This window comes from Sinocyclocheilus anshuiensis, unplaced genomic scaffold, assembly GCF_001515605.1.
Source record: "Sinocyclocheilus anshuiensis isolate Anshui unplaced genomic scaffold, SAMN03320099.WGS_v1.1 scaffold641, whole genome shotgun sequence".
Classification (NCBI taxonomy): domain Eukaryota; kingdom Metazoa; phylum Chordata; class Actinopteri; order Cypriniformes; family Cyprinidae; genus Sinocyclocheilus; species Sinocyclocheilus anshuiensis.
The window spans coordinates 677,133-691,903 of NW_015536503.1; the positions used below are offsets into that span (position 1 = coordinate 677,133).

Genomic DNA, 14,771 nt, shown 5'->3' on the forward strand with positions numbered 1-14,771 from the left:
ACCAGGCACCCCAAAATATTGAGATATTGTTTTCTTATGATCGTGTGAATGTGATAAGTTGGTCCAAAGCAGACTGATATTTATAATAGAAGTATGTTGTTTAATCTCAGGCAGTCAGGCATGATAGATGTGAATAGCTTTCGATCACTAGAATGGGTTGTTGTCACGCGACAGGAAATGGTTCTTTTCTCTCAGATAACTTAAGCTATTGCAACATGCCACAACACACGGCAAGCGAAAGAGAGCTGGCTGCCATGGCAACTATCCCATAGATTCATAAGCACGGAAAGAGGCCTAAGTTTTGCTGTCATCAGACGTATTCAGGACACACACATATTGAAGTCTCTTACAAATGAGTTGTGTACTTTCACACTGGGAGTTTCTCTATAGGGCTGCTCAGTCTCTCTGCAGAAGGGCCCGACTCGAAACCACTGTATTTTCCTCTGGGGTTTGGCATAAGCAGCTGCAGAGAGAGTGATAAAACTGTTGCATACAAGGACACACACACACTCAACATGCCCATATTCACATATGCACTCGGGCACACACACAGTTTCCCCTGCATCTAAAGCATGCTGTCCTGCAGCATATTTCATCATTAAGTTTCAACACCTAATCCTCTGCTCCAGTGACTCCAGCTCTCTCACATCATTTCAATAATCTGCATCTGTGGTGAGCGTCCAAACAAACACACACATGCACAACTGCGAGCCAACCCACCAGTTTTGGGCACACAAAATAAGGATGGGGCACAGTGGTCAACCAGTTGACTAGTCATCCAACAACAGACAATTTTATATTTGATATATTTCTATATTTATATTCATTAATTAATTAATTAATATTATTATTACTATAATTATTATTATTTTAAACTATTTATCTATTCATTTATTTAAATTTAATATTTTTAGATGTCTGTCAGTTTTGGACATATGTAGAATGGCATGTCTAAAAAATTGTCTGTTCACCCATGCTCACGTGCATAAATCAGTAAAACAGAAGGACAGGTAGAATAAGCCAAAGGGGAGCATACAAGAGTCGTGTCTAAAGGATAATGTGACCTTTTCCCCACCACCATCTACCATTCATGGACAAATTGAAGCCTTTTCCACCAGCCATCACCAATTGACAACCGGCAATCTGAGCCGTCATCCTGAAACAACCCGTCTCCACTGCCTGAACAATTTTACAGTGTCTGAATCATGCCCTTTGAACTGTGCATCTCCTCAGTGGCGTCTCCAAGGGCCGAAGAATTCACTTCAGTGCACACCTCATGGCTAAATGCACAGAACCTCATCAGATAACGCACACACTTCGACCCATCTACACACAAGCACACACTTTCCCCTCAGTCCTTCATGCAGGGCGCTGTCAGCCAGACTTCCTGTGCCAGGTCTGCTTCAAGGTTAGCTGCTCATTGTATTGAGTGAGTGGCTGAGGTTCTGTCAGCAGCGAGTGGGCCTACTGGATGCATTATCACCTCAGCCGGGGAGCTTATCCGGCCATCCTGGTCTCCGCCTGTGAAGCGGGCCGCCACGAATGCCTGACGCAAAAGGATTAGAAGCCTGTCAACTTCACCCCTGGCTCGACACAGATGCGCTGACCGCAGTTAATAGGTTTAATTTCACCCTTTTTGACATAGCTACCGGCCAAAGGAGAGGATTGAGGCCTTGGCCATATGGCCTATTTATTATATGTAAACACTCAAAGGCATCATGAGGTTTTTTTGAAAGGATAATGTAGATGCCAATGCGAAGAACTAAAGGGATTGGAGAGCTTTAAGCCAACGTATAAAATCAAATGTGGTGGCCGTGTTACTGACTGAAGTCCTGCAAGTTATTAAGAATTGGGAAACAGCAATCATTACACAACATGATTTTTGGCAGAACAAAAACACATTGGCCAATTTCAACTTCCTGACTAAACTTTGTAGTACTAGTGCAACAAAATGAAGGACAAAGGATAAGCTTTATGTATATAAATTAAATAAAAAATACAAAAGTGCAAATTAATATTATAAAAGATTCATTTTTAAAAAATGTATATTATATAAATCTAAATAAATATAAAACATAAATTCCTTCATTTGCACTAGATATATATATTTTTTTTAATTTAAAAAAAAGAGAGACATATGGGAGAGGGAGACAGACATAGATGGGTGGATGGATGGATTGGGGGATGAATGAAGAACAAGGGAGCAAGAGGGGACAAAGAGGTTCCAAAGTCCCAAAACCACATCTGGTCTGGGGGTCCGCCACAGTGCCAGGGGTGCTGAACAACTGCTGCAGCAAACGCAGCAGTTCGTGTTTTCAGCTCTGTGATTTTAATGCAGACGGCCGTGTGTGTGTGCGCACGTCATAAAAATGTTTCTGTGATATTCTCCGGAGGGTTTAGAAGTTGTTTACTGCTTCTCTCTGGAGTTTGGCTACAGCTCTGTCTTTTAACGCAGTGAGACACAGAATATTCTGCCATTGCACCTCCTCTTGGAGTCAATCACACAGAGAACGCTAACTATAGTTGGAGAACCACGGCCATACTGAATGCTGTAAACTTTGGATTATCCCGTACAAATTTAAAATGAATACCTGGTGGGGATTCTGCTGTCGTGTTCCACCTAAGTAATCCTAATACCAACATTTACATTCAGAAAATACTGCATTAAATGAAAACAATCAACAATCACAGCAACACACACACAAAAGAGAGACATCACAGAACTTTCTTTTGTTGTTCTCCAATATGAAGTCTCAACAGGTCTACATTATCTAGTGTTTATGTTGTTGTTTTTCAATGAGCTGTACTATTGAAACAAGCCACTTAAAGACCCCAATGAAGTTGACTGACTAGCAGTTTTCCTTTTCTAAGCATGTGCTGATGTATTTGCAATTAAAACTTCCTTGAAAATCCCTTTTTCAATAGCAAATAAGCTTAATTTGCTACTTGCTAGTCAGTTGCAGGTGGTTTTAGAGGATTAAACATTTTTATTCTAGAGACTGGACAAAAATCCAGTGCAGGATGAAGGATCTGCCTTATTGCTCCAATTTCCCAGAATAAAAAGACGGTAAATTTATTTAAACTGCTTAATGGATTTAGTCAACATTTTAGAGTTCATTAGCATGCGAATGCCACAACTAACCAACATGCATCAAAAGCTACAAAACTCAAATTTTGATTTTATGGAGTCTTTTTTTCCGCCAAGTTCCCGTACGACTTTCTCATAAATGATCAGAGTTGCTCCAGATAATATTTACTTTTCTTGATGAGCTCGTCTTCAGCTAGTAAACAATTTACTGAGTGTGACGTGCTGGCGGCCTATAAATCACCATGCAGAAGGAACGGTAATAATCTCATTTTCATTGATTAATGACTGCCAGTGCGGACTATTTTTCTTGTTTTGTCTAAAAGGCAACAGTGACATCATCTGCTGTTTTCCCGCAGAGATCTGCAATCACCGAAATGGCAACTAAATGGTTTCTGTGTGTGTATGCATGGCTATGTTTATCCGTCTGCCTGAAAGAGAACGTCACTGTGTTGTCTGTCAGTTCCCTGGAGATTTGTTTGGCTGCACACTTTTGTTCATATCCTCAATTTGCGGTCCGTGTCATTTAATCAATTATAGTCTCAAGGATTTTTTTTATTTGAATGGCCCTCAGAAAACATCATTATTACCTAAAAGATATCACGGAGTTGTCTTGAAGCATAAGTGTCCCATCTTCAATTGCATTAGTCTCAACAGTATATTTTTGGATGGAGTTTGAAAAAGAGGCATGTCTAATTATGTGGCTAAAGCCCCATTCACACCAAGGACGATAACTATAAAGACAACTACAAAGTTTTAAAAATCATTCTAACTCTATGAGAATAGGGAAATCAACACCACTTATACATGCACCCATAATAAACAGAACATAATCATGAGTTGGTGTGGGCACTAATCTAGTTATGGCTTTAGTTATCTTTCTTGGTGTAAACAGGCTGGAAAGTTTCAGAAAAATGTTTACATCATCAAAATGGCTCCTCTCCTTCATTCTGCAGGGATGATTTTTTTGGGAAAGGACTTGTCTGTTATGCCATGGATTTTCATCCACAGCCAGATCCAACTACAAAACACACCACCACAATAACAAGAATGCGTCAAATTGGAATCCTGCCTTTTGGCAAAGATTTGCCCGTCTGTAACATCAACACCCTGGAGGTTTAGCACTTGAGAAAAGGAGAAATATGATATTCTCATTCTCTCTCTCCCTCGCTGTCTGTCTTTCCCTCCCTAGCTGTCGTGCTCTCTCTCTCAGTTTTAATGTTATTTTCTGCTCTGTGCAGTGTCTGGCTGGCCCTTAGATTCGTCTCAGACACAGCTCCTCTGAGGCACAGTCAGAGAAGAGGGTACCGGGCCGAAAGCCCCTGCACCGCATCATCCAATTACCCCCAACAGCCTCTGCCTGTGCAGGGATTCCCATGGCCCTCTCTGCCGGCGCCGCTTACCAACCGTTCCTCTCTACATGCGTCAGATACAACAGCAGATGATTGCCGAGCATGACCACTGTTGCAAAACTCGCTGGATCTAACGTTCTTACAGAGCGGGATGCAGTGAAACATGATCAGATCTTCTCATTTGTCATAAAATGCCCAATGTCAGCAATTACTACACAAGACGTGATAGACCTAGCTTTTTAGAAGTGCACAGCAACGACACAATCCTTGAATCAGTCAACTCGGTGGTTTCTCACTCTCCTGCAAAAGAAACATGAGTCCTACCTTTTTCAGACGACCCCCTTTGGTCCCCACAAAAGCCAGAGAATGGTTCTTGTACACGTAGGCGATAACTGATGTCATTTTGTCATTGGATTCGGAGAACAGTGGAATTCCGCGCACCATCTCTGAGACGCCGAGTGGGGCGTTCATATCCAGACCACAGAAGTTGTCATCGATGGTGAGGAGCTAGAAAGGAGAACGATAAATAATGTTTAATTCATCTAGAGCAGAGTAGATCTAAAACTAGTCAACTTATTGGTTATAAAATGACAAGTGGAGTCATTTCTAGTTTAAAGAAATGTGATGAACATTAGCAAGGATATGGAAATTCCTACAAATGTTATAGACAAAGCTGTTTCCCTTTGACTAGTTTATGATGCAACATACATGTTTACCGGACCATTTGCGAGGCATTTTCACAGCAAATACATCATTGTCACTACTTAGCAACAATTCAGCCAGTCATATCTAAAATGGGGTTGTGAGGTTTATCGGATATAAGACCAAGTGCATTTATCATTTCAGGTGGAAAAGCATCTTAAAAAACATCTTTTAAATATGGCATTTCAGGTGATGCCGTGCGACTTTATTTGACATGTCAGCCAGAATGGAGTGATTTACAGATTCTGATATTGAAATAATAATTTGGTAATGCTTCCATATTTCAGTCTGCTGCAAGGGCTTCGGAAACAACGGCATCCATTGAAACAGCTGCACAGACCTCAGGATAAAATGTCAAACAAATCGAAAGCATGATTAATGATGCCCAGGGCTTTGACTCATTGAGGGTATGAAACCATAACACTTCTCAAGCACTGCCAAATATGATACGCTCACGGCCTTTAATTCATTTATGAGTGTCTCCTCAGGCTCTGATAAGGCCTGCTCAGAAAAAAAGTTTGAATGTTAATTTAAACTGATTTTTTTATATTATGCAAATTGATTAATTTAAAATCTTTATCTTTCAGAACAGAAGAAAAAATGTAACAAAATAAAATTAATTAATTTTACTTGAACACAAATTCCTTCTAATTGTTCACTAACAATTACTCAGCGCATGTTGTTCTAAAGAAAAAACTCCCAATATCTATCAAAAAGATATCAAAAAGAAAAATCGGCAACATTTTCTGTAAACACATTCCACAAAATTAATGGGAAAAAAGTAAAAAAAGACAGACCTTACACAGATTATGCATAATGCAACATGTGAGACCAAGTAAAAATCTTAAATGTTCTTTTATTCTGTAAAAGGTCAGAAAAATTCATCAGCAGTACACATTTCAGATTTCATACATGGCATAATATTTTTGTCAAACCACAGGGGAGAAAAAAAAAGATACTATAAAAACCTCCACTGTTTGTGTGTCATCTATAGTTGTTTGACATACATGATGTAGTAAGGCACTTTAAAAGGTCTAATTTCATTCTGAAAGCGTGAACCATAACTGCCCATTATTAAGCAGCCTAACAGGTGTCTCCAGCTTCTTTATTAGCATTAATATTTCAGTTTTTAATGGCATATACTCTCAACTGGATCATGAAATACAAGACAGCTTGAGCTGCGTTTTGCCCCCAGGCACCAACCCACAGCACAGTCCCCAGTGATGAAGTAGGCAAAGGGCAATCCTGAGTGATGCCCAGGTTGTGAGAGGAAGCATCTGGATGTACATTATCACTCACAGACTCTTTGTATGTACTTATATAATGTACATACTCCCTTGATGAGAGTTCAATTATATCTGAAGTGGCATTTATCTTAATAACAGCGGCTCCCAGCTAATGTTGTTTGAAAATCCAATGAAGGCCAAGGGACAAAACTGTAGCGGAGCAGCAGACTGGATGAACCTCGGAGAGACACGATCAATCAAGTGACCGGATGGGTCTTTACATGCAATATAGCAAATGTCTATTTGTCAGTGGTCAGGAGATACAAGACCCTTCATTAAGCAAATGGAAGACAGGGGCTGTCTCTCTAAAATGGCGGTTTATGAGTGATCGGCCGAATCGATAGCGAACACCGCACTCAATTCTCAGTTCACTCAATACAAGCCGGAATGAAGAATAAATAGAGAAATGAGGGACAGAGAACAGGGAAATGTTCAACATTGTATATGTTTTTTCCTCTCTCTCTTTCTCTCCGCAGATGTCTGACCTTTAGAAATGTTCTGCTGTCAGCCAAAGTCTGCGTGCTGCTTGGCTCGCCAATGCCAGCCCAGAGTAATGGTGCTAATTTCTAGTGCACAGCTCTTGTTAGAAAGCCACAGCTACATGAAAGATCTGTTTTCTGCAGTGTTAGTCTTTCTGCAGATGTCTCTTGTCCATATTGAGGGCCATGAATCATTGCGGGATGTTGAGGCAGCAGCAACCTGCTTCTATGTGCACACCTGCTTACACACGCAAATAAAAATAAAACTCGACCACAATCATGGCCTCCAGCACCCTTCATCCTGCTTACACGGGTCAAAATATGTAAAGCCCCAACGCAGCACACTGGTAGCAACAGCTACAAAGACTTGCCACCTTTGAGGTTAAGACTGAAAAAGAAAACTGCGCTAAGAATAAACACAATGACAGTCATAGTTGTGACACAGACTAATGCCTTTTGGCATTGCGGATATTTTATCAGAAAGCCCAGGCCTTCGCGTGGCAGGGCGCATATGCCTGTGACACAGACTGGGGGAAAGGAGCATGTGTCTCGACGTCTTCTCATTGGCATATGCCACGATATTTCTGGCAAGGTGAACAACATGCCAATCAGACCCTATGTGTTGCAATCTAATGAAATAGGCTTCCTGTCTGTCAACCTTTCAGGAAGCGGACACGTTTTCATTACGTAGCCACATAAACATGACATTTCCTCTCTCCCCATCCCGACATAAATAACATCTCTCAACGCCTCATGCATGAGAGGGGGCGCCCTCCCTGCCACCCTCCTCTACTTCTTTGCACTCTCCGTTTCTCCGCCTTTTATGCTTTCTTTCCGTCTACAACTGCCACGCTCGCTCTCGGCACGGAGCGGACAAACAAGCTGCAGCATTATTGCCAATTTCACACTGCGCACCTGAAGGTGTACAGGAGAAGGAGGGGGGAAAGAAAGAAAGAAAGAAAGAAAGAAAGAAAGGAGGAGGGAATGGTTTGATGAGCGCAACAAAAAGCTTCTGGATCGGCGCAGGCGCCGTTTTATTTTTATTTGAACTGGTTTCAGAGAACGGGGAAGCAGAATCAGGTCATTCGGACCGCTCGCTGCCTGGCTACGTCCTGCAACACAAAGGCAGCTCTCTTTCCTTGCGCCGGCATCTCTGTGTCCCTGGATAGTAAGACACCAAGTGAAATCCAAGCTTTTTTTTTTTTGAGAAGCTTTTATTCAAGTCTTTTTGTCCAATTGGAGCACACAGAAGACTAACCTTGAAGAGCATCTGGCACAAGAAGTAAAAGGAACCCTGGTTGCAGGTCTGGGGCACGAACTACACACTTTTTAGTTCAAAACGCCTTTTGTATTCCTCTCTGTTAGCTGAGAGGGCGCAAAACATTTTAATGTGCTATTAACAGATCGCAGTTTGATCAAAATGCACAGTTTATGCAAATAAACCCTGATCAGTGCTGCGAGTGTACATCATTCAGATTATGATTCGGCTCTTCAAGAGCTAATTCTGCACAGTCATATAATTACCCTTTCAGAGTCTTTTCTTTTCATGCTCAAGTAATATCTCACGCAGGGATTGTTGTTAGCAACAAAGACATTATTTCCCACAAATCTCAGCTCCATGTTCGACGTAATTATATCAACACTCAGTCAGCTCGAAACACGGCAATCCTTGTGCTTGTACAATCCTGCGGCATTTAAGAGGTTCTTTTTTGTGTCAGTTATGTGTTTGATTGGGAGCATTCTCCACTCGCTATGTCTTAATGGTTTCTATCAGGGTTGAATGATTGATAGACAATCATGCTGACTCTCCACAGAGATGAACCATTCAGGAGAACAGCATAATGGCACTCTATTAGGGATGCAGAAAACCTCATATTTTCAAATTCGACTATTTGTTGGGTTGCCTGAACAACTACTTCACTCATCGGTTTTATAATTAGGCTGATTTCGGGTTTGTCTGACGCAACAGGTTTCTTAAGACACATAGAGATGGCTTATGTTTAAAATCCAGTGGCCAGCTCTGGCCCTCAAGGTCTACTTTGTTTCAGAGTTTAGCTCACCTGCCTGTAACTTTCTAGTAAACTTGAAGACCATGATTAGCTTGTTCAGGGTTTTTTTTTTTAAGGGTTGGAGTTAAGCTCTGAAGGACAGTGGACTTTGAGGACCAGAGTTGCCCACCCCTGACCCTAACAGAACACAAGAGGATGGAGCAGGGGTTGAGAGACATTTTAAAATTGGACTATTTTTAACTTGACAAGTAGGGAGGCATGATATATTGCTTTATACTATATATAGATTTTTTTTTTTTTATGGTAGATATGGGATAATTCATTTCCGCATGCTCATTTCTCCTACTTTTACATTTAGATTGCCACAATTTAATACTCACTTAATCTTCAAAAACAGTAATAATTAAAAAAAAAGTTAAATGTAATCTTTAGCAAATCACAAAATGAATATCCATTTCCATACTGTACATTATGTTTTATTAAAAATGCAAGAGATGTGAGATGAGAGTGGAGCCAAAACAAATTAATTTGATATTTGAAGGTGATAATTTTAACCTTTTTTTTTTACATTATTTTTAATCATAAAAATGGTCTAACAGCTAAAGCACCAGCACTAAATATAAAATTTATTACAAAAAATTTAAATAAATAAATCATGGACTCTGAGGCGTTTTTTGGGCCCTGGAGATGTTTTGATATGTCCTGACATTTCTGCTTATTTCAGTTAATTATAACATTTTAACGGCTAAAGTCTGATTACACTGTATTCAGCGTTATCATCCATCCCTACACTCCCATGCCATCCTTTTTCCACACCGCTCTTTTGAATTAAAGGCCTCATTATCTCTGTTTCCATCCTGCTGTGGCCTCTACCCAGTGCTGACTTTACCAGAGAACTCGGCTAAGAATAAATGAAAAGATGTGAGTGATGAATATCGCACAACTATCTGCAAGTAATGACGCTTAATGACTTAATGACTGTGAACCCTTTCGGTAAGAAAGAGATTCTGCAAGCTTCCGCTTCCATAGCAAAGACCTCCATTTGAAAGCACTTTGTCGATATTATTTGATCCAACATTGGCCTTTTCTGGGCAATATCACTACTTCCAACTGAATCTGCGAGCTTCAAAGAAATTGTCAAAAGATATCAAAATGAGAGTTAAAGATACAAAAATCAAACCCCGAAATCCCATCTTATGGCACTATGTTAGCGTAAAGATATACAGTGGAGTCCAACATCTAAATGCAGCCACAGGACAGGATTTTCACAGATCTGTGACGGTATCTAAAAAGCAAGCGAGTTGTGAAGCCTTCTTATTAGGGCTGCACGATATATCGAAAATATCGAAATATCGCAAATGTAAATATCGCGATATGCATATCGCAACGGCAGGGATATCTGAATCATTTTAATAATAGGCTACTTAAATCAAAACGTTGCAAAAGGTCAAAGTTTTAGTTCGACACATATAGCAGAGAATTGCTTGACGTTAAAAAGAGTTAAGTGCAATAAGTTGCAGAAAACAACTCTTTGCCGTCTCGTCTTGCTGTCTGACTCACACCTGAAGCGCGCGCACAAGCCGCATCTCGCACAGCGTATCTTCAGTCCTGCCGCACATGTGCAAAGCGCGCGCGCACACAGAGAGACGCGTTTCAGATGGCGCGCGAACACCGAGTTGATTCGTCTTTCGCATCTCCTTATGTTTGAACAGACACATACACACAGGATTATGTCAATAGTACCCGTCTCAACGATCATTCTCGTAAACGCAGTCAGTTATGGTTTAAATTAATATAAACAGCTGAGAAAGAAATCGGATGTGTATCATTATACTGGATCCGTGCAGTCGGATTTAAAGGGAAAGCAGCCTATAAATACGTGCTGCTGAATATGTTACTAATGTTAACGAAACGGCTATAACAAAGATTAATCTAAATTTAATTCATACAGTGAACACTATGCAGTGTTATTTTACACTTAATTATTAAATTTCTGTACCTGAATACTATTGTTTATTTTATCTATGCTTGTAAATTGTGTATTTGTTCTTTTTTCCCCCTTTTTCTTTCTTTCAAGAAAGAATGTGAAACAAATTGGTTAAATAATTTTAATTTTTAAATATTTTAAAATATAATTTAAATAGATTTTTTCACACTTTAAGCAATATGGTATCGCATATCTAATTTTTTAACAAGGTATCGCATATCGCATTTTTTTTCAATATTGCACAGCCCTACTTCTTATATCTGCTCTATACCTCCTAAAGCTTCTTTAAACATGGATATTAAAAAAATCTTCTGCAAGACCTACTTGTAAATGAAAACTGTCAGATTTCTGCAATTAAAACATTCAAAGCTCAGGAGACCATACAGAAAAGAGTCATTTGTTTGATTTGGTCGAGTAAAGCTCAATGACAAAAACGCATTCAGCAGCTGTCAATTATGTCACCGCATACATCATTCTTTGTGGATCAATGAAACCCCTGGGATGTGAAATATTAGCACTTATGAAGAAAGAGGTTGTGTTTGCATTTGTGTGCTCTTAAGCTATTTTTTGAGGTCATGTGTTGGATGGATATGAAAAATTCATGCATTTATTAATGATGACGGCAGGTTTATACTGCACATAGTGTTTTCCGAGATCTCAACCTTCAGAAGCAACACTACGGCAATGCAGCTCGCCACTTGAAAGTGTTTGTAGCTGTGCTTGTGTACGCATTCCCATATGTCAACATGGGTATACATGCATACATAAAGTTCAGGATGGCTCCAATGAATGAGGAAAAGGTGGCAAAATTGGCATACTGCTCAAGAAAGTGCTGGAGCACATAACCTTTTCACACCTACATGTAAAGTGAGATTCGTCTGATTAGGAGATAATGATCTTATGATGGATTATGACCTTTGCTGCAGTACTTACGATGGGAGATGTAATTACTGAGGCCAATAAACCTGGAGATCGACTTTAATGAATGGAAATGCACTACACAGTGCAAGCGACTGATTAAAACCATGTCACACCATCCCACAAAGTGGTTTTCCCAGAAAGCGTCACAACAGAGAAACTTGGCGAGCAACTGGAGCCATGTTAATGAAAAATAAAGAGATCTCAGGAGGACTAAAGTATTTCAGACTGATAAACTAGCATGTTGTCCAATTTACAGGAGGGATGTGCGCGACAACTAATTTGACTGTCGTTTAAACGAAAGTTTTGTATCCGACTAGTCTAAAAGCAAGAAACCCCCGCAAAAAAGTAAGAAAAAAAAACCTCTGTGCGTGCGTGTAGCATATATAATAGCCTATATTTGAAATACTTAATCTATGAATGACACTGTCAAATCCCTCAATGAATTCCGCTTGCCACACACTTGCCTCGCGTTATCATCATTTCATTTTAGGTGGTCGTTAAAAAGAAAAAAAAGAAGAGCATACACTCAATGTTGGTCAAAGCATAGCTTATTTATTCAAATCAGCTGGGGAAATGCAGAACAATGGAAAATCAATCAATAGCCTGACAGAATTCTGCATTTCCCCAGCTGATTTGAATAAATAAGCTATGCTTTGACCAACATTGAGTGTATGCTCTTCTTTTTTTTCTTTTTAACGACCACCTAAAATGAAATGATGATAACGCTTTTAAAAACATACTTAGTGTAGGCTATATTGTCTAAAAACAAAGCAATGCAACAATGCTTATTTTACTTACTCAGACCATGCGTTATTTGTTCAGTGAAATTATCAACGTGGTCTGGTGAAAGACGGGACCTGAGGCGATTAACAATAAAATTCCTGCACTTGAAAAAACGCGCTCGGCAGGAACTGTAGTCGCAAGCAAAAGCAAGCCGATAGTTTCAGAAAGCGCCTGGACATCCCACACCACCACCGAAGTGGGTCTTCGTTAGAGGAATAGACGGCGCGGACGGGATCGCAGCACCGACGGGTTGTAGTGAATGACGTGATTGACACATTTGCTGACTTTATCCAGCCTCTAAGCCAGTGGTTCTCAACCCGCGGCCCATCACGAATTCAAATGCGGCCCACCATGCTGAACACAATTTAAAAAATAACTTTCAGTTTTACAATTCATTTTAGTTCATGGTCATTTTTGAACTCGCCGCAACTGGCACGAAGAAAACGCATGTGAGGTCTGAGGTAAAAATGTAGTTTCCGCCCAGATAAACTTTTTAAAATAATGTATTATTTTTCAAACGTTTTATTTTAACTTGTTATTTAAAATGTTTTAAATGCAATGTTAAAATGATGGTAATTTGAATGATAAAATCAAGGTTTTGTTTTTCTTTTTTTTTTGTCGTGTAATCGACTATTGTTTTCAGTGTCGACTAGCAGGAGCTGTACCGTTTAGTCGACTAGTCGACTAGAACCGCACATCCCTAATTTACAGGTGCACTCATTAATTTTACCTACGTTTCACACATGAAAAAAATGAAGCACCACTCAAATGGAACAAATGGAAGAACCAAGCAGCTTGCTGTTGGCCAACGGAGTGAATTTGCGTAAAATTTAAACCCAATGTGCCCAATGTGAGGGAAAATGTTTTGCCCTTATGCAAAATTCTCTATCATGCAGATTGTGAATAGTACATTTTTAGAATAGCAGCATTATCTGAAAACATTTGCTTTTGCATAACACTGCATGTCAGTATAAGTCCAACATAATTGCAAGATCAACGCAACCCAGTAATTACAAAGTGCACCTTTAATGGAAAAAAATAAGTATGACTAGCAGTTGGAAACTAACGGGAACTGACAGCCACTTCGATAGTATGAGGTTTAAAAAACTGATCTGTCTAGGAGGGTGAAAAGCGCTAATTATTTGGCAATAATATGTAATGAGCATGCAGAGAGACTGACAGCTGTAGCAAAAGCCTATAGCCTGATTTTAATGACTTATAATTGAGATGATTATGAATAATGAGACCAATCTTAATTTAAAATGTTCTTATCTCTCTGACCGCAATGTCTCTATAAGTGAGAATGAGGTTGAGAAAAATGCATAAATTAACCACAAAAAAAAAAAATTATTAGTGTGTGCCGCCCTTGTTTGCTTGAATACATCAATCCAGGAGATGAGAATGGTGAATTTACTGTGCCAGACTCATTTTCACACCATTTCTTTCTGCTGACATAGGGAACATGGGGCGCTGGCAGATTATTTTTTATAGGTCAGATGTCAACAAAGAATGATCTATAGACACCAAGACTTCCACACTGATACATTCATTATGTGATACTGCCATGCACATTTGTATCATCACAAGCACTTCAAAATCATCTTCTCCCTAAAATCTCAGCATTAACAGTAATAGTATTAAAGAAGACACACCTGAAGCAAATTGGAACACAAGACACAATGGATATAAAAGTCTGTAAATAAACATAAAAAATATTTGGCCTTGCAAAAACAGAACAATACAATTAACTTGTTTTTGTTCGAAATAAAAAGCATGGCAGGCAGTGACATTCCAGTCAATCACAAATCAAACCCATACACTTTAAAGGCAAAAAAATAAATACAAACATCAGAATGCCTTTTGTTTTTCAGGTTTGAACACTCATCTGTCTGGGCCCAAAGGCACTTGGGAAGTCTGAGAGATGCTTGGCACAACCAAAGCTACAGTAGTCTTGAGCGAGCTTCAGATCTCTGCATTTGGATTCCCTTCGGTGTGTCTGATCTTTAAATAGCAGCACACAGCTGCCAGTTGTAACCCTGTGGGAGTAAAGCTGTGAGCATGACTTATCGAACCCTGGACTTGGGATTAAGAGAACATGGGCCTGACTTCAAATCTCATGAACGCATATCTGCATTGGGCAAATAATACGTTCGTTGATTGGGGGGGG

General features: G+C 39.7%; 1 protein-coding gene across 1 annotated transcript in view; it reads right to left on the reverse strand.

Annotated features, from left to right (window-relative positions):
* Positions 1–4,713: 4,713 nt before the first annotated feature.
* The window catches only part of LOC107690828 (plexin-A4-like), a 49,374-nt gene continuing 39,316 nt past the window's right edge, over positions 4,714–14,771 (reverse strand). Inside the window, exon 3 of the mRNA XM_016489251.1 lies at positions 4,714–4,944. Within this exon, the coding sequence (XP_016344737.1) occupies positions 4,714–4,944 (231 nt within the window). The remainder of the gene's footprint in view (positions 4,945–14,771) is intronic.